The sequence below is a fragment of the Dasypus novemcinctus genome, chromosome 13 (assembly GCF_030445035.2).
Source record: "Dasypus novemcinctus isolate mDasNov1 chromosome 13, mDasNov1.1.hap2, whole genome shotgun sequence".
Classification (NCBI taxonomy): domain Eukaryota; kingdom Metazoa; phylum Chordata; class Mammalia; order Cingulata; family Dasypodidae; genus Dasypus; species Dasypus novemcinctus.
Window position 1 is genome coordinate 67,216,847 of NC_080685.1, and position 25,448 is coordinate 67,242,294.

General features: G+C 34.9%; 1 protein-coding gene across 1 annotated transcript in view; it reads left to right on the top strand.

Annotated features, from left to right (window-relative positions):
- HMCN1 (hemicentin 1) overlaps window positions 1-25,448 on the top strand; it is a 515,334-nt gene that overhangs the window by 435,173 nt on the left and 54,713 nt on the right. Inside the window, exons 70-83 of the mRNA XM_004468435.5 lie at window positions 2,921-3,002; window positions 4,321-4,457; window positions 8,262-8,403; window positions 9,422-9,566; window positions 9,908-10,035; window positions 10,324-10,480; window positions 12,841-12,962; window positions 13,162-13,326; window positions 15,517-15,624; window positions 16,048-16,185; window positions 16,314-16,448; window positions 18,938-19,207; window positions 21,192-21,382; window positions 23,788-24,001. Of these exons, the coding sequence (XP_004468492.2) occupies window positions 2,921-3,002; window positions 4,321-4,457; window positions 8,262-8,403; window positions 9,422-9,566; window positions 9,908-10,035; window positions 10,324-10,480; window positions 12,841-12,962; window positions 13,162-13,326; window positions 15,517-15,624; window positions 16,048-16,185; window positions 16,314-16,448; window positions 18,938-19,207; window positions 21,192-21,382; window positions 23,788-24,001 (2,134 nt within the window). The remainder of the gene's footprint in view (window positions 1-2,920; window positions 3,003-4,320; window positions 4,458-8,261; window positions 8,404-9,421; window positions 9,567-9,907; window positions 10,036-10,323; window positions 10,481-12,840; window positions 12,963-13,161; window positions 13,327-15,516; window positions 15,625-16,047; window positions 16,186-16,313; window positions 16,449-18,937; window positions 19,208-21,191; window positions 21,383-23,787; window positions 24,002-25,448) is intronic.

The following is a 25,448-nucleotide window of genomic DNA, read 5'->3' on the forward strand; positions in this document are numbered from 1 at the left end:
CACTGGGCCTCAGGCCTGGGTCTGACTAGAGAGACTTGTCAATGGAACTCAGCACAGTTCTTCCTTCTAACACCAAGGAGCAAATACCCTCCGTTCCCCACTTTTCTCTCCATTTCAAACATCACAGTAACTCAGAGAAAAGTCAGGTTTTGACAGGTTTTGTTTGACTTACAGAATCAAAACCCATGAATGATATAATTTTAACAGAAAGAAAAGAAGCAAAAGAATTTTATGACCTGCAGAACAGCGTGGAGACAAGAAAATATGTGGAATAGAAGTGTAAATACTAAGGAATAATGGCAAATAAAACTAGAAAGGGATGTTAAGGCCACACTATGTTAGGTCTTAAATGCAAAAGAGAAAAATCTGATTACAACAAAACAAGCCAGAGGACTCATTGAGTAATAAATGGTGACGTTCTGCTATAGAGAAGAAAGAGGCTTGGATTTGATTCTGAAAGAACGTATCGACTATCTGTATATAAAACATGTCTCAACCTTCGTGTAATGTCCAGTTGTCTTGCGGAAATAAAACTAAACGTAAGATGAAATTAGGTATGAAACAATAAGAGAACACTTAGAAACTGTATAGAAGTATGAAATTAAATGATCAAATTCCAAGACTGAGTTTTTTCCCTCTGCTTCTCTGTGTTTTCATGGCATTTTGTATATATAACTCTGTTACAGCACTTACCATGTTATTTGAACTTTGTGTTTTCATGTATTCCAAAATAAGGTTTTGCCTGGTACATAATGAATGCTTTGCAGATTCCAAATTGTGTGGGAGGGACAAGAGTTTCCTCAAACATCTTCCCTGGAACATTACTCTTGTGACTTATTCCAAAGGGGTGGGGGTGAGCAAACATTCTGTGAACAAATAGATTTGGAAAACTTTACATGCTCTATCTGCACCCCCTGCTTTGTGAGTCATAACGCATGTCAACACCTCTGTAAAACTGTACTTTACAGAAACCTGTTAAACTATATTTTTCAAACACTATACTACCAGAACACACTGTAGAAGATGTAGCTACAGTAATAACTGTGGGTGTCCAGAAGGGCATAATTTTCAGGAACTCTTTCTTGGAGGAGATAGGAGTTAAGAATAGCCATGAATAATATTTCAAGTTTGGCTAAATCAAGACAATTGAGGGGAAAATATCAATCAGTAATTAATAGCGTTGGTAGAGAAGAATTAGCTTTTAGAGGCAATAATGCATCATTTTGAATGACTATGAGAGTAATTCTTCTAAAATTGTATTTAAGTATTTTTTCAAATATTCTAGTCTTAAATGTTTTCAAAGGAGTTTTCACATTCTACCAAATTTTTTCTGCAAACTATAAAGTTGATCTTGTATGCAAGAATTTTTTTAACAAATCAAATTTACTGATGCATATTAATAAAGCATAAATCCCTCCCAAGTGAACAATCAATGGTATTCGGTGTAATCACACATTTATGCATTCATCACTTCAGTCATTCTTAGAGCACTTTCATTATTCCAGTAATAGTAATAATAAAAACAAACATAAAACTCATCACCTCTCAATCTCTATGCTTCCTCTGCCACATGTAGCTGCTATTCTTTTTCCTTCTTTCTCATATATTTGTATTTACATTTTGTAAAAACGGGAAGCAGACTTGGCCCAGTGGATAGGTTGTCCGCCTACCATATGGGAGGTCCGTGGTTCAAACCCCGGGCCTCCTTGACCCGTGTGGAGCTGGCCCACGTGCAGTGCTGATGCATGCAAGGAGCGCCGTCCCATGCAGGGGTGTCTCCCGCGTAGGGGAGCCCCACGCGCAAGGAGTGTGCCCTGTAAGGAGAGCCACCCAGCGCGAAAGAAAGTGCAGCCTGCCCAAGAATGGTGCTGCACACACAGGAGAGCTGACACAGCAAGATGACGCAACAAAAAGAAACACAGATTCCCATGCCGCTGACAACAACAGAAGCGGACAAAAAGAAGAACATGCAGCAAAAGGACACAGAGAACAGAAAACGGGGCAGGGCGGGGTGGGGGAGGGGAGGGGAGAGAAATTTTAAAAATTTTTATTTTGTAAAAACACTTTTATATAGTATGCAAGAATTTTAAAAGTCCTAATAATTTTAGGAATGTTCAAGTGGTAAAATAAATAAAAACAGAATTGTTCTATTCTTTCAAAATACATTTTCCACAGTAGTAAGACCATCAGCTTTTCCAAATAATGCTCTACATGTACATATGCATGGGTTTTGTCTATATAATGTTAACTATATGGATAAAGACTCACATTTCCAGTGGAAGCTGCTATGTATGCGGGTTTTTAAAGAAATGTTTCTGATTTTAGTTAGATAATAGGAGATTTTGCTTTCAGTCTGACCCTATTTTCATCCAAATTATATTTTATAGTCCCCTCTTTTATTATAGATGCCAAAGACATGTTCAAACTGTGGTATTAATGTGCTTTATTTCAATAACCTGATAATATTTAAGAAATATTTCCTGTGTGTTCATTTATTTAATAAATATATTTCATTTTCTTCAGGAAACTTCCGATTATACTTTTCAGTCCACAATTTAAACCCATACATATTTATTTCTTCATAAACATGAAGCATCTAGTCTGTCATGTCTGGTGCTAGGTTTTATATACCTGCCTTTTCTGAGATCATTAAGTATACCTAACATGCAAATATTCTGAGATCAAATACTGAAACCCTAGTGGAAACATGCATTTAAATATGATAGAGATGTCAAGCAATACTCAATATCAGAATGCTAATCACAAGTGTTAACCAGTTTATTAAATTTATAATTTTTCTACTTCTTTAAGAATATCTTGCTGTGTCTGGAGACTTTTATATTTATTCTCATTGATATTTATTCTCAACATTAAAACCAACATGTTAACTTTGTATAATTACTTTATTTTGGTTTTGTAGGTGGAGGATACAGGAAGATATACATGTCTGGCATCAAGTCCTGCAGGAGATGATGATAAAGAATATTTAGTGAGAGTACACGGTAAATATGGCAAAGTGTCCTGTAGTCCATCATGCACACATATAATTAGAAGGCATAATTTAAGCAACAAGGGGAAACTCCATATCATATGCTTTGTTTATGCATTAGAAAATATGTATTTTGAAAATCTAACACTTATGTGTGACTGATCAAGTGCTCTTTGGGAATAGTTCCATTGATTTTTGAGTTATTTGGGTTTTTTCTTATGCAAATAATTTATAGTCATTGATTTTAAATCATAAATAATTTATAAATTTATTATAAACAACAAAAATACAAATCATCCATTGTCTTACTACACAGATAAGACTTTTTGCATGTAAAGGGTTTGTCACAAAAATGTAATCATGCAACATATAGTATTTACCTTGCTTTTCCTGTCACTTACCAGTATGTGGAACATTTTTTCATATCAATAACTATATTTTACAACATCATTTTTAGTAATCACAGAGTTCCATTTTATGACTATGCCATCATTTATTTAGTCCATTCCATATTTTTGGATGGTTAGGTTTCTTTCTGTATTTTCACCTATATAAACTACAACATATAATGTATATATCTGTACATACATGTTTGCCTGTTTCCCTAAATGTTTTATGTGAATAAATTTCTAAATTGGGTAAACACACACACATTTTAAAACTAATTGCTAAATTACCTTCTAAAAAAGTTAAGCCAATTAGACTCTGACCAATCTTGTCCTGACATATAAATGGGAATTACTCCAAATGGGAAGGAACATTAATAAAAAAACTAAACAGAAGATCCTTTATTTCATCCTCATAGCATAACTGACTAAACATAACAAACTTCCTCAGATTTAGGTGTCCTCTACACAAACATAAATTTGACTGTCTTTAATGGACATGGAAAATCTACATATAAATATCATATGAAAACATCACTATAGGAAAGTGTATGCACTTCTGTATATTAAGATGGGTATACTCTGATTTGGTATTTTAAATTCTGATATTCAGAGAAAATTACTTCCAAGTCTAGAAACTATACAAAGTATCTTTTCTCTGTGCCTTGGTTTCTTCACAGTCAAATGGTGGTAAAAATGTGATTATATTATCTTTGCTCTCATTCATGTTGTTGTTGGAAGGATTTCATTACTTAATGTACATGAAAGTGCTAAGCAAATTAAAATTTAAAAATTCTGTAATTTTGTAATTATTTAAACTATAAATTAAAATGAATCATGTTTTAAACTTATAGCTCTTATTTCATATTACACAATAATATGATAATTCAGATCATTTTATATTTCATTTATTAAAACCTTTTATTCCTTCATTCTCACGTCCAGTACCCCCTAATATTGCTGGAACTGATGAACCTCATGATTTCACTGTGTTACGTAACAGACAAGTGACATTGGAATGCAAGTCAGATGCAGTGCCCCCACCTACAATCACTTGGCTCAGAAATGGGGAACAGTTACAGGTAAAACGTTTGCAAAGTTCCACAAATTCATTTTGAGAGGAAAAAAAAAAAGCAGCTGTGAAGCCTTTGTGAGGTGGATAAGACCGAATTACATTAGGCTACCAGTTGTTTAACATTGCGGGGATGGGGACAGCATCTTTTAATCAGCTTCCTCTTTCTTTTAACCTTTAGTGGGGTAGGTAGTGATTGGTTTTGGGTCAAAAGATAGATATTTAAATTCATATCACTCTGTCAACTAGTCCAAGTATGTATTTACTGTAGCCTAGGGATTCAAGTCAAGTTTGACACACACTCAGCTATTTCTGCCTTTGAGAGGAAAAACCACCAGTCTCAAGAATTGACCTATCCTGCCAAGTCTCTAGGGCCAATCTGTTACTGGATTGCCCAGGTCTGAACTTGGACCTCAGGAGGAACCCTAAGGATCTTTGCAAATACCCTTGGGTGCTCAGAGTCTGGACTGGAATCTTGCCAGGCTTGGGAGATACTTATTTTTGTCATAATAGAGTGCCACTGCCCAGGATCCTCAGTAATCTTTTAGGGCCAACTTAAAAACCTTGACTTTAAATGCTCTGATTGCCTGTATCCTCGTAGTTTCTTACCCTCTTTTCTCTTCTTTGTTCTTCCTCACTCAGTTAACAAAACACATTGTGGTATGTTGTAAATTTTAGCAGTTAATTATCAAAGGAGACATGTTACCTATCACCTAAAGCAGAAAAACTCCTCTACCACCAGCCACACCAGACAGGAGGCTGGGTGCTAACGGATGGCCACTGACATACTAAATCATATGCTTGTCAGTTAACATTCCTGTGCTTCAGTTTCTCTATTTTTTGAGTGCCTACTATTATGCCAGGCAATATGACTGCTGCTGAGAGTAGTCTTGGCCCTCTATTAGTTTACAGACTATCTGAAAAGACAGAGAAGTGAATCAAAACTGATACTGCTGGTAAATTGTATGTGAGAGGTATATATGGTACTTTATGAAAACCAAGAGAAGGGGCAGATAATCCAGACTGAAAGGTGAGGAATTCCTCAGGAAGCCTCTTAGAGGGGTGAGTTGTGTTTTGAAGGATGAATAGATGAGAAAGGAGAAGGGGATTTTAATCATAGGAAACAGCATGGGTAAAGCCATTACAGGAAAAGGAATGTTGTTGTTCCAGAAACTGCAAGGATCTTGGCATCACTGAACACCCTGATTAAAATTCTTTGCTGATTTCCCATTGATTTCAGAATTCAGGTTAAAATGCCAGCTTAACTGTAAAGACCCATCATGCTCTGACTTCTGCCTGCCTCCTTAGTCTCATCTCCTATGTGCACATTTCATTCTAGACCATTAAATGTTAAGGAAAAGGCTGAGTAAATGTTGATGATGGAAGAGTCCAAGCTGATCCCAAATATGACCAAGTGATGTCAGCACTGGGAAAGGTATTCCAGAAAAAGACTGTGGTGACAAAAAGATGAGCTCAGTTTTAGATATATTTGTTTTGAATTAACTGTATATTATCCAAGTAGAGATTCTAAAAAGCATTAAGAAATATAGGTCCATATTTCATGAGAAAAAGTCTTTGATTTGGTAGTCATCATGGTACAACTTGTTGAAGCCATTGGTTTCTTGAGGTAGACCAGAAAGCATACAGTGTAAGATTTGTAAAATTAGGATACAACTATTGGCAACACTGGAATTACAAAGAAAGAGACTGAGAAGGACTCAGATTTAGGATTAAAAGTAGGAGAGGCTAATATACAGAGTGTCAAAGGAAAAGAGAAGAGGTGGCAAACAGAGATATAAATAAACCGTGCCCATTGGCTTTGGCAATATCTAAGCAATGATTCTTCAATGGAGTCATCAAAGCAGAGTATAGTGGATTGTAGGGGTCATGGAAGAAGAGGAAGTGGAGATAACAAGTGCAGACTAATTTTTAAATATAAAAGAGATTTGTGTATGTTCAGTTGCTGAAAGAAAGAGATCAAAGATACAAGAAACAGGTTTATAGGACAAGATGTGTTGAATGGGGGATGACTAGGTCACTGGTAAAGAGATTAGCCTTGAATGGAAGAGTCCATCCTTTTCCACAGAGAAGGGAAATAGAAAGATTGTATTCATATGCGAATAAGTGTGTCTGTGGGAGGAAGAAAGAATTTCAGGCACAAGGCTTTTTTTTTTTTAGATTTATTTTTATTTATTTCTCTCCCCTTCCCCCCACCATTGTCTGCTTTCTTGTGACCATTCGCTGTGTGTTCTTCTGTGTTTGCTTGCATTCTCAGCAACATAGGAAATGTCTCTTTTTCTCGCATCATCTTTCTGCGTCAGCTCTCCATGTGTGCAGCGCCTCTCCTAGGCAGGCTGTGCTTTTTTGCATGGGGCGGCTCCCCTTGCGTGGTGCACTCCTTGCGCTTAGGGTTCCCCTGTGTAGGGGGCGCCCCTGCATGGCATGGCATTCCTTGTGCATGGGCCAGCTCACCACACAGGCCAAAGGGCCCTGGGTTTGAACCCCGGACCTCCTATATGGTAGGCAGATGTTCTATCAGTTGACCCACATCCACTTTCCCTCAGGCACAAGGCTTTTAAGTTTCCCTGTGGAATACGGAGCAAAATCATCAGCTGAAAATGGGGTTCTATCTGAGGAGAGAAGTCCAGTGTGCAAGAATCACTGGTGTTAAATGGTGGGAGAACCAGAGAAAATTACAGTGAGACTTATTAAGTTAGTAGCACTTACTGATGTTCATGGAAGTAAGATATTATAAGAATCAACTCTGAAAATAATTTTTATTAGCCTAAATCCCTGCCCCAATAACAAAGTCCTCCAGAGAAAGTGTATAGACTTAAAATAAATTGACCTGAATTGCCTATTTTAGTGTGAACACATAATATTTTTCATTAGAACTATATATCTGTCTGGACCAGAACATATGTGGTAGAAAAAATGTTTGTACTCTTCCTGAAATGGTTCCAACTTGGGCACAACCAGAAAATTCAGTCTTTGTGGTGGCATTTTTTTAAATGATTATGAAAATCACTGTTTATTTAAAACATTTGTTTCCATCTATCTCCCCAATTAGTCTTAATAATAGAGATAAGATTTCATTGTCTTTACATTTTCCTAATTCTTGACTTCATGCTTAGACACAAAACAAATATCCATAAACTAAAATAGTTTTTCTCCTTATCTTGAAAAATAGTTTTTCTCCTTATTTTGAAAAATGTTAAAGGATAATGTTTTCCTCTAATTTAACAAAGGTTAATTTATTAGTCAAGAAGCTTTCAGGTGTAAGTGTTAAAGTCAACAGAACGTAAATGAAAAGAAGAAAATGAAATCTATCCTCTGATAATTGGTGAATTTACGCTTTAGACATACTAGATCCAGAGACTTTAATCATATAATCAGACATCTGTGTTCTTCCTCCAATTCTCACTCTGTTTCTTTTGACTTAGATTCAGGACAGGCTGTACCTACATAGTAACTAACAAAGGCTGCCACCAGGCTTAGGTCATCTTTCCAACCCATGATCCAGTAAAAATGGAATGCTTCTCCCCCAACACTTCCAGCCTGTCCTTGAATGAATCAACATGGTTAGGGAAATTATAGACACCAATTGTGCCCTTGCCTTAACCATACTCAAAAATAGTTCCCAAGGATTTTGGATACCAGAATAAAGGTGGGGGGGGGGGCGGGGCAGGGGCAGACAAAGCATGCTGGCAGACAAGAATTCTCTATTTCACTATAGTTACTATTGAGGCTATGAAGTAAAATTTTATTCCCTTTTCCTCACATTTTAATAGTAAATTTTACTTGCTGAATTCAGGCAACACCTCGAGTACGAATCCTATCTGGAGGGAGATACTTGCAAATTAATAATGCAGATCTAGGTGATACAGCCAATTATACCTGTGTTGCCAGCAACATTGCAGGAAAGACTACAAGAGAATTTATTCTCACTGTAAATGGTAAGAAAAAGTTAACCCTTATCTCACAATTGTAAAAATTTAGCTAACATCATCCAAAGAAATGATAAATTTTTTCCATGAGCATGCTAAATTAATCCTTGTGATAACTGTGTTTCTTTTGAAAAAGAAAAGAGATAATATTTTGTTAGAACTACTAATTAAATTAAAAAAATATTTAGAGATACGTGACTGTATTGGGGGATATTATATGACCAATCGTTATTAAGCACATTCTGATGTTTTATATCATTCAGATAAGAGCCATTGAGGAAGTCTATGCACTAAATCTCTGGATGACAAATGGCCCATTATTTGGTTCACATTTATTGATGGTGGCATAAGAGTATTTATGCACTAAATGGAGACTGCCATAGGACTCTAGTTTTCTTAACCTTAAAATCTGAATCCTAAAATTTGCCAACGTTCAGCAAGAGAATGTAGAATTTTCCCTATAATGGTCCCTTTGGGATTTTTCATATGTGAGATTTTACAGGTTATTGGTTGATACACGTGACTAATACTTCTCATACAAAAATTAAAATTTAGGTTTTCTGTTCCCATAGAACTCAATGTTTAATAAAATAAATGCTCTGAGACTTGCATGATTAATCACAGATGTGCATTTTATTAAAACAGCCCACTCTCTGTTCTTTATTTAAAGTGAAGTTGTTCCAGTGTTAACATTCTCTGACCATTATTTGGTCAAAGAGAAATAAGAAGTATCATCTTTAATTTACATCAAACCAGAGCTTGTTTTTTTGAAGACTCTCTTATTGGACAGCCAGATTTCAAACACCGTATCAAGTTTTCAATCCTCCTTCCCCATATACTCTTTATTTTTAAATGCAAAGTATCATGAGTAAGACTTTAGAAATTAAACTGCAATTCTACTAATACTAACCTAAATTAGCTGTAGGCAGAACTTTCCATTTAACTCAAAGCTCACCTATATTGCTTCTTCAGGTTCAGACTATTTTATTATTATAACTGGATTTTTTCATATGCATCTTATGTGCAGTTCCTCCAAACATAAAGGGTGGCCCCCAGAGCCTTGTCATTCACTTAAATAAGTCAATTATATTGGAATGCTTCGCTGAAGGTGTGCCAACCCCAAGGATAACGTGGAGAAAGGATGGAACTGTTCTAGCTGGCAATCATGCAAGGTAACATTCTAGAGAAGGTTTAAAAATACTGTAAGAATGGCAATAAATCTTTTTCCAATGCACTATCTTAAACTTGTTATGTTTAGATTTGGTCTCTTTAACGAAATATGAGAATCAAAATGGAGCATTTTATAAGCATAATTCTTAAGGTTAATGATTATAATCCATCCATGATCACAAGCCCATTTGCTCTGCACCTTTTTGCATCATATCATTTTCTTCTACCGAGGGTTGTATAACTAAGTATCATAGACTAAAAATGGATTTAACTAAGTCTTTAAAAATGCTTTCAGAATGAGAATAATTAAATAGAGCTTATTCAGGGAATGTCTTTCTTGTAGATATTCTATCTTGGAAAATGGATTCCTTCAAATCCAATCAGCACTTGTCACCGACTCTGGTCGCTATTTGTGTATGGCTACAAATGCTGCTGGAACAGATCGCAGACGAATAGATCTACAGGTCCATGGTAAATATACCTTTATAAACATCACCCAGTCTTTGGGTCAGATGCACTTTGATAGCCTAAACGAGTGAAGTCATAAAGACCTTGACACTCCCACTATTTAAGTGCATTACATTACACCTATGTTTTCTCCCCACTCCCAGTCTTTCAGAACTCTTTAAAGTCACACAGTTTTATTTGTTCGTGACAGTGATATGAGTCACCAGTGATTAATTTCAGTTTGTAGAAATACCTCAAATGGCATGCTATTTGGTGAATGTGTTTCCCCCTTATTTGGTGACATTGTTTCAGTTCCTCCATCAATTGCTCCGGGTCTTAACAACATTACTGTAACAGTAAATGTTCAAACTACTCTGGCTTGTGAGGCTACTGGAATACCCAAACCATCAGTCACATGGAGGAAAAATGGGCATCTTCTCAGTGTGGATCAAAATCAGAATTCATACAGGTAAGGAATACTTTATTTTAAAAATCCCAGATCACTATTTCAAAAAATATTTTTGAAAAGAACCAATATTTTAACACTTTTAATTGGAGAGTCAATACGTTATGAAGATTTAACTAGTATGTAAAGAGCATATGTTTTTTCTTACTAAGGAATTAGCTTTCAACCTAAAATCTTTTATGAATTATAGGTGCAACTTCTCCAAACACAGACCCTCCAGATGACTGTTTAAGAGGTCTACTGGATTAGATTTCTATCCTGCTTTATTTTTTATAACACCTCTTAGAATTCTATAAAGACAATGGATAGAAAACAATCATTTGGCATAAAAGAAAACATATTCTTTAAAAATAAATGCAAAATTTAGTTATAGAATAAAATCAATTTTTATCCCTTAAAATGCAATTTAGGTATTTGGAAGCTTGTATGGAGAGGAAAAATAACATTTTCTGCAATTTTTTCCCATTCTTCCTGCTTTACTATACCATGCTTATAATATGACAATATATGTTTTAAAAAGTCTTAACTTTAAATCACTAGGAGTTTTTGATACTTTAGTTGAGCCTCATTTCTTGTATCTTGTTTGAGTTAATAGATAGTTATCCTGTCAGGGGATTTGTCATAGTACTGAAAACAAATGTTCTCATATATCTACTTTGACAAAAATCAGTTCTGAAACATCAGGAAACATGAAACAGAGTGCTTTACTTGAAATCCTATCACCTTTCTCTCTTTCTCACCCTTTTGATCTTTTGACATTAGGTTTTCAGTGACTTTGAAGTATACACTATGTGGAAAATGTATTATGCCCCTATATAAAAAGTATGTCAGATATGTTTCCATTAAATAAAATTTTTTCTGTTCAGTCAGTCAGTGTATAGCCTGAAGTAAAACAATATCTTTTTATTTAGATATACTTTATTTATATATATATAGTTTTTAATTTTTTTAAGATAGATTTACATAAATGTTACATGAAAGCTATAGGGATTCCCATACACCCCATTCCCTACCCCTCCCACGTTTTCCCACATTAACAACATTCTTCATTAGTGTGGTACATTTGTTACAATTGATGAACACATTTTGGAGGTTTGCCACTAAGTGTGGATTACCATTTACATTGTAGTTTACACTCCCTCCCACACAATTTTGTAAGTATGACAAGATATATAATGGCCTGTATCTGTCATTGCAGTGTCATTCAGGCCCATTCCCAAGTTCCAAAAATGCCCCCATATTACACCTATTTTTCCCTCTCCCTCCCCTCAGAACCTCCATTGGCCATTGCCTCCACATCAATGATAAAAGTTCTTCCACTGCTAGAATCACAATAAGTCTATAGTAGAATACCAGTTAGTCACTCTATTCCATCATTCATTCCCCAATCCTGAGGATTCTGGGATGGTGATGCCCACTCTACCTCTAATTGAGAAGGGGCTTAGATCTCATGGGGCAGGTGGATGGGACTTGGTTGCAGTTGTAGACTCTCTCTGTTCTTTTATCCTGGTGAGGCCAATGAACTGGAAAGTAGGTGTTGCAACTTTTGAAATTCAGGGCCCAGTTGGCACATGGTCAACCCAAAGGTTTATGTCTCTTGGACATACACTATCAACTCTAGTACTAACTATAGGTTCAAAGCAAAGGAGCAAAAGAGCCATCTGTAGGGAAACCACCACTGATTCTAACTCTGTCACACTGGCGAGCATAAATTCCCAAGTAGGGCCCACTTTAAATCATGTATGTGAATTTATAAACCCTCCCAAACATTTGAAATACTTAAATTTTGAATTGGTTAGAGGTTAAGGATTTATTTTTTGATGTATGTGCTATGTGCCTCCAAGGTAGTCTTCACATGTAAAGAGTTATGTGAAGTAGTGAAGGAAGCTAGACACACTTGTAGTTCAATAACAGCTTTGCTACTGACTTGCTATGTGGCAATAGGAAAGTTGCTTCAACCAGTCCAAGTTTTAATCTTCTCATCTGTCAATAGAAATAATCGTAATACCAACCTGAAGAGTTATTGTGAAACATAGAGACAATTTATGCAGAACATTTAACATGGTACCATGAATTTATTCAGTGCTTATAAATAATGGCAGACAACCATGTGCTTATTACACTGTATTTCTCCTAGGTGAGCAATATTGGTCATGATATAAAACATTCAAAAAAGACAAAACACCTTCCTCAGACCAATTACTTTCTGTAAATGCCAAGGTCAAGGCCATATTAACCCATTGCCATATGAATTTAAACCCTTGTGTCTGTCAGAGAAATTATCCACATTTGAAATACCATGTCGAACCATCTAGAAAAATTATGAAACCCAGGATCTCATTGCTTTAAAATCTCTCTTCTAGGCCCCTATCTTCAGGTTCACTGGTAATTATTTCCCCTTCTGTGGATGACACTGCAGCCTATGAGTGCACTGTGACAAATGATGCTGGAGAAGATAAGAGAACCATGGATCTCACTGTGCAAGGTAGAACTGTTTTAGCATGTGGATCAAAATTTAGTATAACAATACCATTTAACATTCCCATACTTCACATGAGAGCTTCTTTCCTTCTTACCTAACATTCACTTTCAGAGAAGAAAGAAAACTGGATGACAAGGCTTTGGAAATCTGTAATGATTGGAAATAAAATACTTACAGTTTTCCTTCTTTCTGTTATATTTAGTTCCACCTTCGATAGCTGATGAGCCTATGGACTTCCTAGTAACCAAACACACCCCAGCAGTAATTACCTGCAGTGCTTCAGGAGTTCCACTCCCCTCAATTCACTGGACCAAAAATGGTGTAAGACTGCTTCCCAGGGGAGATGGCTACAGAATTCTATCCTCAGGTATGTCCTCTAGCTCAGTGATTAAAAATCTAGAAGCTGGATTTGTTAGTCACAGTGGCCTTGCCAGGCCTTTTTTTTCACCAGATTAAAATATATCTACATTCATGTACTTAGGCCCCTGGGGAAAAAAAGGAAAGGGAATGGGAAGAGGAGCTAGGGAAAGTAAAGGAAAAAAAAAAAGTTTGGAAACAAAATTTTAAAAAAAATATCTAACACTGGTCCAAATCTAATGAACATGAGCACTGGTACTGTATGTGCATATTTACTAAACCTAAGGTTTAACCAATTCAGTGGCTACCTGTGAAGTATATTTCTTCCCTTATTAAGTAGAATCTTCTCATTCAGTCAACAAACATTTATTTAAGTCCTGAAACAGGCTACATACTCTACTAACTTTCTGAGAACACAAAACTAATTAAGACAGAGTTACTGATTTCAAGGTTTTTATAAGTTAGCAGGTATGCATGTTTAATAAGTGCTATAATGGGTAATTTTAGAGTGTGGCAGTAACCATCTATGCAATTTAAAGTTTTAGTATCGCAGAAAAAAAACAATTCACCTAAATGAAATATAGGTGATTCACATTGCTGTTTCTGACGATTTATCCTGCACTGGAGAGGCATACTGGATATAATTTTTTTAAGTAGCAAATAATGTCCTGGTAATTAGAAAAAGAAACCAGTAGATAGAGGAGCTGTAGAGTCAACAGAGGGTTTCACAGGGGTGTGAGCTTGTGAATGTGTTTGTTTTTGCTTTGTTTTGTTTAATACAGCGACTTATCTTGTTTAAATGCTGAGGAGGAAATCCTGAGAGGACAAGGTGCAGGAGGGAGGGGAGAATCAGTGGTCACAGATACTCCAAGAGGACACAAAGAGGCATGGGATGATTAGAACAAATGGTGATTAAATTCTGACAGTAGGAAAAATAAATCCTCTAAAAAAGAGAGGGAGAGTTATATGCTGGTCTCCATAGAGCTGTGTTAGTAATATGAGAGGAGAAGGGAAAAGGAAGCTGAGGAAGTTACCTCTTGATAGACTCCATCCTCTCTGTGACTTAGAGAATAAGCCAAACCATCTGCTGAGAATGATGGGGAAGCCAAAAGGAGTTGTCCCACAAAAGAATGTAAAAGATCTGAAATACTAGATATATGCATGTGCTTCTTTGCTCACTGGTAAATAGCTTACTAGAAAACATAATTTCACAAATAAAAATGTTTGCCAAAATGAAAAAGTTAAAAAAAAAATAATAATAATGTCCTGGGACTTTAAGAGTATATTATTCAAAGAGAATATGCATATTTCTTCAATAGGTGGAAAATAATGGAAAAATCTTGTTTCTAAGATGCTAACTTGACTTGCAAGGCAGAGTATTTTGGCTATATCAGACACCTGTGTAGACTGGTAACAACTCAAATCATACCACCCTCCAGCACAAAGCATTATGCTAGGAAAACAGGTTGCAACTTCTTAAAATGTTAAACAGTTACTATTTGACCCATGAAACCCATTTCCAGAAATCTACACAAGAGAAATGAAAACATATGTCAACACAAAGACTTGTATGTAAATGTCATAGCAGCATTATTTACAGTAGCCAAAAAGTGGAAACATTTCAGATGCCCATCAGCTGGTGAACAGATCAGCAAAATTTGTTGTATCCACACAATGGAATTCTATTTGGCAGTAAAAAGAATGAAAATACTGACATGCTACAATGAGTGAATATCAAAAGCATTATGATTAGAGTAAAAGAAGTCAGACCACATACCGCCAGATTCCATTTATATGAAATCTCCAGAAAAGGCAAATCCATAAAGATACAAAGTAGATTAGTGGTTGCCTAAGGTTGAGGCTGGGAGTGGGAAAGGACTGTGAATGGGCATGAGGTTTCTTTTGGTAGTGATGGTAATATTCTAAAATTAGGTCGTGATGACGGTTGCACAACTCTGTAAATATCCTAAAAATCATTGAATTGTACACATACACAGGTAGATTTCTGGTATGTAAATTATGCTTGAATAAAACTGAAGAATAAATTTTTTAAGTATTATGTGCCAGGTACTTCAGGGATACAAGTACGAATATAAGTCAAGTGCCCCAGTGCTTGGTACAGAAAACACAAAAATGAGAGAGACATCCTCTATCAAACCAGGAAAAAAGCACAATACAGTATAACTTTTTTTCTTCTTAGGAGCAATTGAAATATTTGCCACCCAATTAGACCATGCCGGAAGGTATACTTGTGTTGCCAGGAATGCAGCTGGTTCTGCACATCGACATGTGAGCTTTCGTGTTCAGGGTATGGAGGTGATTTATTCATTTAAGGCCTGCTGTTTTTGTTCATTAGGTCACACTTAATTCTTGAAAAGTGGTATTGTCGGGAGGTAGGACCCACGTTAATATCTTGGGGATATGAAACCTAGGAAGATATTCTTCAATAGACTAAAAAGGCACAATGATGAGTAATCACCCGGGGCCCAAACTATGTTCCTTCTTGAATTTGTATAATCTATTCCTGCTTCTGTCCATGTTCTTCTGATGCACACTGACTATAGTTGCAAGGTTCAAATAACATAACATGGCCAATATTTATTTCTCTCTTGAACAATTAAATATTCATATTTTGAAATTATGGATTTGGGCATTTTAATCTCATGACTTCAGTAGACATTTCTGCTATTAATTGCTACTGATAGTTATTTTTGTTGACTGATTTTTATAGAGCCTCCAGTCATTCAGCCTCAACCAAGTGAACTAGATGTCATTCTAAATAATGCCATTTTATTACCGTGTGAAGCAGCAGGGATACCCAGTCCTTTCATTACTTGGCAAAAAGAAGGAATCAATGTCATCACTTCAGGTAAAAACCACTCTTCTATCAAGAAACTCAAGACCAAATCAACGTTTTATAATTCAGAAGTCAGGATGATTATTTTTTAATGAAAATAAAAATTATTTTTACTTTCTATTTTTATAACTCTGATATAGGCAGAAGTCATGCAGTTCTTCCTAATGGTGGCTTGCAAATCTCCAGAGCTGTGAGAGAGGATGCTGGCACTTACATGTGTGTGGCTCAGAATTCAGCTGGTACAGCCTTGGGCAAAATCAAGTTAAATATTCAAGGTACTTAAGTCATTAATGTCTGCATCTTCAAATACGTTTTAATAGTATATACCAAACAGTCATATAGTATATACCAAACCGTCATTATGCTGCCTTTCTCCAATAGTTCTCAACATTCTTAGTTTATCTTATCCTCTTTGTTTATCTATTACCCCTATAAAGAAGTGATCCAGAAATAGGGTCCAGTCTACTTAATTTGAATTTAACGATTTTGAATTTCTCTATAGTGTGATTTTCCTATGACAAATTAATGAATATGGTAAAGCTCACTTTCATGCAGATTGGAAGTCTAATTCATTTGTGTTTTTCAAAGTTGGTTCAAGTTATTGGTATAGTAACTGGATATGCATTGAATATGACAGACACAATCCCTCCCTTATGGCAAAAGAAAAAAATAAACAAATAAAATAATTATAAGTTCTAATATATGCTATACAGAAGGAAAATAAAAGGCTGAGGTGAAGAATAATGGGAGAGCATGGGGACTGCTTTAGAGCAGTAGTTAGGATAGGATTTTTGAAGGTATGACATTTAAGCTGAGACCTGAGTGATAAGCTAGGATAAGCCATGTGAAGGTTGGGGGAGGGGAGTATATAAGGGAGCGAAGTCAGCATGTGCAAAGGTCCTGAGGCAGGAAAGAGGAGCAAAAAGAAAGAAGGGCATAGTGCCTAGAAAATAGCAAGCAAAGGGAAGGCTGGCATAAATGAGGGAGATCAGCAGCACATGGCGGATCCAAAGGACTGTAGAGAGTTTAGTTTTCATTTTCTCCACAGCTCAAAGCCTTTCAAGGGTTCTGATTTGATTTAAGAACTCTTTTGCTGCTGTGTAATTAATAATGTAGGTAAAAAGACAAGGGAGCTGGAAAAACTGTTTTTAAGTAGTCAAGGCAGGATGTGATGGTCTGGCCAGGAGTGGAGGAGGTGTGTGTCACGGCAGTAATAGAAAAGTGATGGACTCAGGTACTTTCTAGGGGTAATTGCCACGATTGTTGATGAATTGTGTTTGGGAGGTTAGGAAAAGACAAGGATTAATTATGTTCCCTGGGCTTTGGGCTTGAGCTAGTGAGTGGATAATAGTGTCGTGGGGGGAGAAATTGAGTTTGGAAGACGGAAATCATGATTTCTGTTTAATCAAGTTAAATGTAGGAAACTAATAGAAATCCTAGTGAGGATTTCAATTAAGGGGTTGACTGTTTGTGAATTTTGGAGCTCATGGGAGAAGCATAGCCTAAGATGTAAATTTAGAAGTAATCGATGTATTTAAAACCATGAACCTGCATGAGATCACCTAGGAAAAGAGAATGTGAACAGAAAAGAGAAGTGAGGACAAAGCCCCAGACTCTGTGTTATTTAGAATCCAGTAAAGGAGAGGATGCTAGAAAAAGATATGAAGGAGAGAACAGAAGGGTCAAGGAAAACCAGAAGAGCATAATAACATCATATAGGACAGGAGAGGGGGGTGTTTCAAGAAGGGAGTACATTGCTTTGTTGAATGCAGTTAAGAGGTCAAGGAGAATAAGGGTCAAGAAATGTTCACTGGTTTTGACAACATAGAGGTCATGGAAAGGAACAGTTTCAGATTTGAGTTGTTTTTTTTTCACTAACTAACTTAAATTATTAATTTAAGATCAATTATGGGACTAAGAAACATATTAAATAATTAATAGCATTTCAACATGCAAAAGCACCCAAGAAATAATTGCTTGTTCTAGAGCTATGAAAAATTGTGAATAGACTCTCTCCTTGTAGATACAGTATGTAAGGGCAAAGAAAAAAATTAAACCAAATAATTTTGGTTGCTATAAATAATCTCAAGATGGTCATTCATATTTATTTAGTATGTCCTTTTATGGTGACTACCTTAAGACTCTGTAGGATATCCTGGACAATACTGAAGTAATAATCTATTGTAAATGCTTGGAAGGGAAGTCTAACCATAAACCCTTTCACAGTTTTTTGGAATTAGGAAGAGTATTACCTATCCAATTATTTACATGATCCATTCATTCACTCAAATAATACTTTATTATGGCCTCTGTAGATGAGACACCTGTAAGCACTGTAGGAAATGCATAAGTAAAATTATCTTTGAGCAGATGAATATTTTCCAAACCCTGAAGGGGTCTATTTTGGACACTTAAACCTCTGAAGTATATATTTCTTATATATAGACGTATATATAAGAAATGCCTCTTTTGACATAGCCTAAAATTTCTACACATGCAAACCCTCAGGAATATGTCTATCTCCTCAATTAAATTTTATTATTGCTTATATTTATTTATTAGTTAAATAGACACTCATTTCCTGAAAAAGTCTTGATGAATTTCATGTTCCAATGAAAACAAACTCCAGTGATCCTTTTTTGATGATATGGTCATGTCAGGATTTTGTTTCTTTTCAGTTCCTTAACTTTGCTAGAGCAATAACTGTAGGGTGTAAATGATACTCTCATGGTTTAGGATGAGGTGTAAACTTTGTATTTTTTAGTTCCTCCAGTCATTAGCCCCCATCCCAAGGAACATGTCATTGCTGTGGACAAGCCCATCACGCTACCGTGTGAGGTAGATGGCCTACCACCACCTGACATTACGTGGCATAAAGATGGGCATACAGTTTTGGAATCAGTCCGCCAGCACATCCTCAGCTCTGGGGCTCTGCAAATTGCATTTGTTCAGCCTGGTGATGCTGGCCAGTACACGTGCATGGCAGCCAATGTGGCGGGATCAAGCAGTACCAGCACCAAGCTCACTGTCCATGGTGAGTTGTTCATATCGATGATGTCAGTCTGGGGCATCACAATGACAAAGAGCAAAGACCACTATGGACAAGTATGATGGACATCAAAACTGTGCAAAATGAGTAATCCAAAGCTGTGTGTGTGTGTGTGTGTGTGTGTGTGTGAAGGTACACTTGCCCATTATATCTGTTTTCGGTAGGCTATGTTTATCTGTGGGTTTGCACATATGTGTGTGAGAGAGAAAGAATGATTCTATTAATACGGTCAGGATAATTTGCCAATAATCCCCTCATATTGTAATTATTGGGCTTTGTGTTTTTGTTTATGAGGCGTACATTTGTGTTTTGAGACTATTCTGCCTTTTTTTCTCAAACTGCAAGTCATTTTGACTAATGATAAATACAGTTTGAACCCAGTGGGAACTGGCATACTATTTGATTCATTATTTTAAAATAGTAAAAGATGTATATATATATTTTTATAACAGAAAAAAATTACCTATTTTCTTGTATATATAGATAACTAAAAATGTCTAAAGATAAGCACTGAAATATTTTAGTTCTTATATATGTATTGAATGTATTTTAAGACCAACGATGGAATAGCTATTACTATCAGTCATGGGAAGTAACAATAGCACATTAAATTACTTCCAAATACTATTTTCAGAAGTAACTATTGTTTTAATAATGTTTCTGCTTTCTTTTTTCCCAAACTTGTGATAGCTGCTTTTATTTTTAAAGTGTATTTGAATATCTTACAACTTAATAGTTATAGTGACAATTTCAAAGAGAAATATTTTAATTGATTAAAGAAGTAATTTAGCCAAAATTTTTAAATTACAATTTATGAGTATTCTAAGTTTCCCTGATTTACACCTACCTTCAATTATTATAATTGTATTAATAAATACACATCAACCTTTGCCTTACAAATAAATAATACCCCTTCTTTTCAAATATTTTTAAAATATTTACCAAAATTGACCATAAGCAACAAATTATTAATAAGTTAAAAGTATGGTTCCTGACCACAGTTCAATAAACCTAGAAATTCATAATGACGTTTTAATGCCAAAACCCCAGCCCTAGGCAAATTTAGAAACACCCTCCTAGTTAATGTCAGTCAAAGAAATTTTTATTTTCAGATTATTTGGAAAATAATAAAAATAAGAACATTACTTTTCAAATGTATGGCATGTGGTCAAAGCTAAAATTAAAGATAATGCCATAGCCTTAAAGTTTTAATTTTTAAAATGCAAAAATTGAAGTAAAAATATTAATGCTGAAACTCTGTAACTGTTAGAAAATAAGAAATAGCAAGCCCCAGAAAACCAAGACAATGGAGATAATGAAAATACAGGAAAAAAAAGAAAAAAAAAATTAACTGAATGTTTAATTTATGAGCCAAGTATTTTTATTATTTTTAAGCCTTCCTTTTAGAAGTATATATTTTATCTCTAAGTCAATGAAGGTATTTCATATTTATAATAAAGTATCTTTCTTCATTGCCTAATTGCAAGTGTAAATAAAAATTGAGGCACAGGAAGTATTTGGTTTGGTACAATAATGCACAAAGTGATGTAATCACTATAAAAATTTCCTCTGAGGCTATATAAAAACTCCATTTAAATATCTTGATCCAGTTTTAATTACGTTTCTTGTAACACATGGAAATAGAGTATTTTTTTTTCTTTACCATTTTGTGATATTCAATATCAGGTAAATGTTTTACATTGACTTTTATTAGTTCATTCTCATAATATATCTCTGATACAAATCCAGTAAGTTCAAATATATTAAAGTATATTTGCTAGCATCAAATTGCTATTATGGTAGCAAACAAATCAGTACCTTAAAATTTTTTTAAATTTTCTAGGTATTTTTAAAATATTTCTAGCAAAGTTATCCCCAAAAGTGTCTTTTGTGTTAATTTTTCATGTAAATAGTGATATTATTGGACTCAACATCTTGAATGACTATCTTTTTTTAACATTTTCCATAGTGCCACCCAGAATCCGTAGTACAGAAGTACATTACACGGTCAATGAGAATTCACAAGCCATTCTTCCATGTGTGGCTGATGGGATCCCTACACCAGCAATTAACTGGAAAAAAGACAATGTTCTTTTAGCTGATTTATTAGGAAAATACACTGCTGAACCATATGGAGAACTTATTTTAGAAAATGTTGTGGTAAGTTTGATAAACATGAATAGAGAAATAATAAGCCAGATTGTTAATTCACCTTCTCACTTTTACTAATTTAGCTTGGAAATATTCTTTAATTATGAAGGAAAAATACTCTTATAAATCCAAGTCACAAAATTAGTTTAATACATGTTTCATTTTATGTCATTTTTTGTTCATTTTATGATAATGGTATTTAATAGATAGTAGGAACTCATAAATAGCCCCATTTAAAAACTGTTATTTTATTTTTGTGGAAATCTATGTTTTGGAGGGAAAATTCTGAGTGCCTGTGCTATATTCCAGGCTTGCTGCTATATATAGGAATGAAAAGAAGAGTCGACATGTAAGAATTATTATTATTAAACAAATATAATAAGCAGCTTACTGGTCTTTCCAGATTTTTAAATAACCTTTTTTAATGATTGACATAGAAACTAAAGTCTTAGGGATCTACAGAATCCTAGGTATTTGAATATTATTAGCTGGTACCTCTCCATATCTGCAAAATAGTAGCTGTCAGGGCATCTTATTTTTTCAGTGGTAGCCTACCTGAATGGGAATCTATATCTGTGCATACTTCTTGACATTTTAAAATGTGGGTTGAGAGTAATAGCATTTGGCATCAAATATTAGACTTGATTAAAATGTGGATCAATTTTAGAACTCTTGTGCATATCTAGTTTATTTTTATAATCCTCCAAAATGCTTTCCCTTCATTATGAAATTTGGGTGGAATTAAATTTGAATGGATTAAAATGATAAAATTGATCATAATCATTTTATAAAATAGTATAATCTCAGCAATACATTCAATTTTTGGATGTTTCAATGCAAAAAAAGAAATGTACTCTTAAACTTTTGAAAAGATATTTTAAAAAGTCCACATTATGTTCCTTAATGAATCCAGAGTTATTCAGTCATTAATGCAACAAATATTAATTAAACACTTTCTCTTTGACCAGCACTGAATTAGGCACTGGAAGTATATCAAGGAACAAAAGAATCAAAGATCCCTGACCTCATGAAGTTTGTTTCTAGAGGGGGAAGATAGACAATAAAAAATAAACATAATAAATATATAATGTATACAATAAATCAGAAGATGAAAATTGGTATGAAATTTTTTTTTTAAATGTCGGCTCTTATAGGACCAAATTAGACCAAATCCACATCAGAATCTGTTGCAGGTTCTGAGCACGGGAACAATATTCTCTGACTTATGTTTTGCAGGATTACAATGACTACTGTGATGAGAATAGACTGTAAGGGGCAAAGATAGAAGCAGGAAGACCTGTTGGGAAATTAATGGAGTACTCAGCATAAAAGATGACAGGACTCAAAGCAGCATCTTAGAGAGAGGAATGAAAAGTAGTCAGATAATACATATTCCTTGAAGTTCATAAGTTCATATTCCTGATAGATTTCATGTGGAAATCCATCAAGAGCAAAAGATGACTCATGTCTGAGATCAAAAACATGAACAAGTAGAAGGATGAATTTCTCATTAACTGAGATGGTAAAGACTACAGCTGTAACAGGAAGGGAAGAAGGGGAGATTAGGCATTTAGTTTTGAACATGAGTTTGAGATATCTATTAGGCATGCAAGCAAAGTTTTGAATGAAAAGGTCAGTATAATTGGAGTTTGAAAGAAAGATCTGTTAGTCATCAGCATATAGATGGTATTTGAAGAGATCACCAAGAAATAGAGAATAGAAAGAAAAGAGGAGCGAAGACTGAGTCTTCTCACATGCCAGCATTAAGACATTAATGTTGAGGAGAAGCCAGTAAAGGGGATGGAGATGGAGCAACTAGTGAGGGAAGAGGGAAACCAGGAGAATGTGGCTGGCAGTCAAGTGGGAGAGGGTTTCAAAAAGACGGGAGTCATAACTGTGCCAAATCCTGCCAATACATCAAGTAAGATGAGTGCGGAAAACTGGCCATTGGATTTAGCAAATGATACTTGATCTACAGATAATGTTACCCTTATTCTTGATTTTCCCCTCATCATTTTGGTGGTCTTTGGGGCCACATTACATAAAAGGCCAACTGTACTGCCAAAATGTTGCCAGCCTTGATGATTTTCTGGTCTTATTTGAACATTGCAGAGCAGCAAACTTGATGTTTATAGTGAACTTTAGAATCTAAAGTTAACCTGAGCTCTTCTTACTATAAAATGATTGATATAATTTTATAAGACATGACTTATATTTAAGCTTCTATACAATACAGAGTTTTGGTATGCAAAATCTAACCTGATGGTTCAGGCTAGAAAGGGAAATTTAAATAGTCTTTAAATAATAGTCTTTAAATAGTCCCAAAGTTCTTTGGGAAACAAAGTATGCAATTTTCTGTATTTTATATAATATGTAAGTTTCTATAATGTTAAGTAATACTTTTTTTATTTAAGCCGGAGGATTCTGGCTCCTATACCTGTGTTGCTAACAATGCTGCAGGTGAAGACACACACACTATCAGCCTGACTGTACATGTTCTCCCCACTTTTACTGAACTGCCTGGAGATGTGTCATTAAATAAAGGAGAACTGCTACGATTAAGCTGCAAAGCAACTGGTGTTCCATTGCCCAAGTTAACATGGACCTTCAATAACAGAATTATTCCAGGTTGGTGATAAAATTCTTAAGAAGTGAATAAAGAAACCCACTTAGAACACTAAACCAATCTCCATTTCCTTTAGCTGTGTGAATAGATTGAAAAATTACTGGGGAAAGTTGCTCTAAATTCCGTAAAAATATATTCTTCTGCTTGGCTTTTACACTTTATCTAGCAACTAAGTTATATTCATTCTTTTGTAAGAATTAGGTGATTATAGGACCATTTATTGCAGATGTAATTAGATTTTTAAGCTGAAAGAAACTTCCCCATGGGAAGACAACATTGTGTTCCTAAACTTATGCCACCTGGACCTCTTTCATCATAGATAAATCGATCAAGGTGACTACTGTTGGAGTTCTGAAGATTCACCTAATTTTACAAAGGAGAACTCTGTTTCCACAGTATGAATCAACCTGTCTTATAAATAGAGGTCAATTTATGTGGAAAATTTCTAGTCAATATGTACATGACATGCTAATGTAGTGCCTACAACCCAGTACCCCTCATTCCTGGGAGAAAAAGTATTTATTTATTGTTAGACTTTGTTGTTGGCATAAAGGTATTGTACATTTTAAGAAGTGGTTGCATCCCAAAATTGAGCTCTAAAATACTACACTATAAGCATTTAATAAATGTCTTGCTAGAAAAGTAGTAATAAACTTGAGTTTTGCTGTTATAAAGATTTATGTTGATGGATGAAATTCATCAACTTTTTTACCTTGATAATAACAATAATACACCCAACTAAGGAAGAATAATGTCAAAGATTTAATCAATACTGTTTTTTAAAGGTGTAGTACTAATTTAGCTATTTAAACTCCTAAAGCTTAATTTTCCACTTACTATTTCAGTGGTATGAAATTAAAATATAGAAAGCATACAAAATAAAACACAATCAGCCAGTGACTGGTCTAATCAGAGTCTTAGCGCCAATTGTTTTAGGATTAGCATGCTTACCTTATATCTTAATCCAAATATTATAAGTTTTTTGTATAACTAACTTTATAAATATTTATATTATCACCATTTATGAAGAAGTTAATGTTATACAATGTTATACAACATTGATCATGTTGTCATTATTACCTAACTAGAATGTTTTCATGATTTTCCCCTTAGACCTGCCAAGTTGGTTGAATTATAACTGAAAAGGGTTTCCTATGTAAATTACTTAGATGGAAAAGTGGTGGTGAGATAAAATAAAATGGAAAATGTCATATTTATGAGTGGAATATTTTGAACCCAGAGAGATTTAAGCCAACTTTAAGCAATACCATGAGATGAAAGGTGTACTTTAAATCTAAAATAATTTCATAAGGTGTTTGTTTTCCTTCCCTTTTCCTGTTCCTTCTGCTGTTTTTCATTCTTCAGACAAGTTTCTATAGCTCAGAGGAAGAAATCTGTGGAAAAGGTTCTCTTCTCCAATGTTATGATGAGATCTCTTGGGTTCTGTTG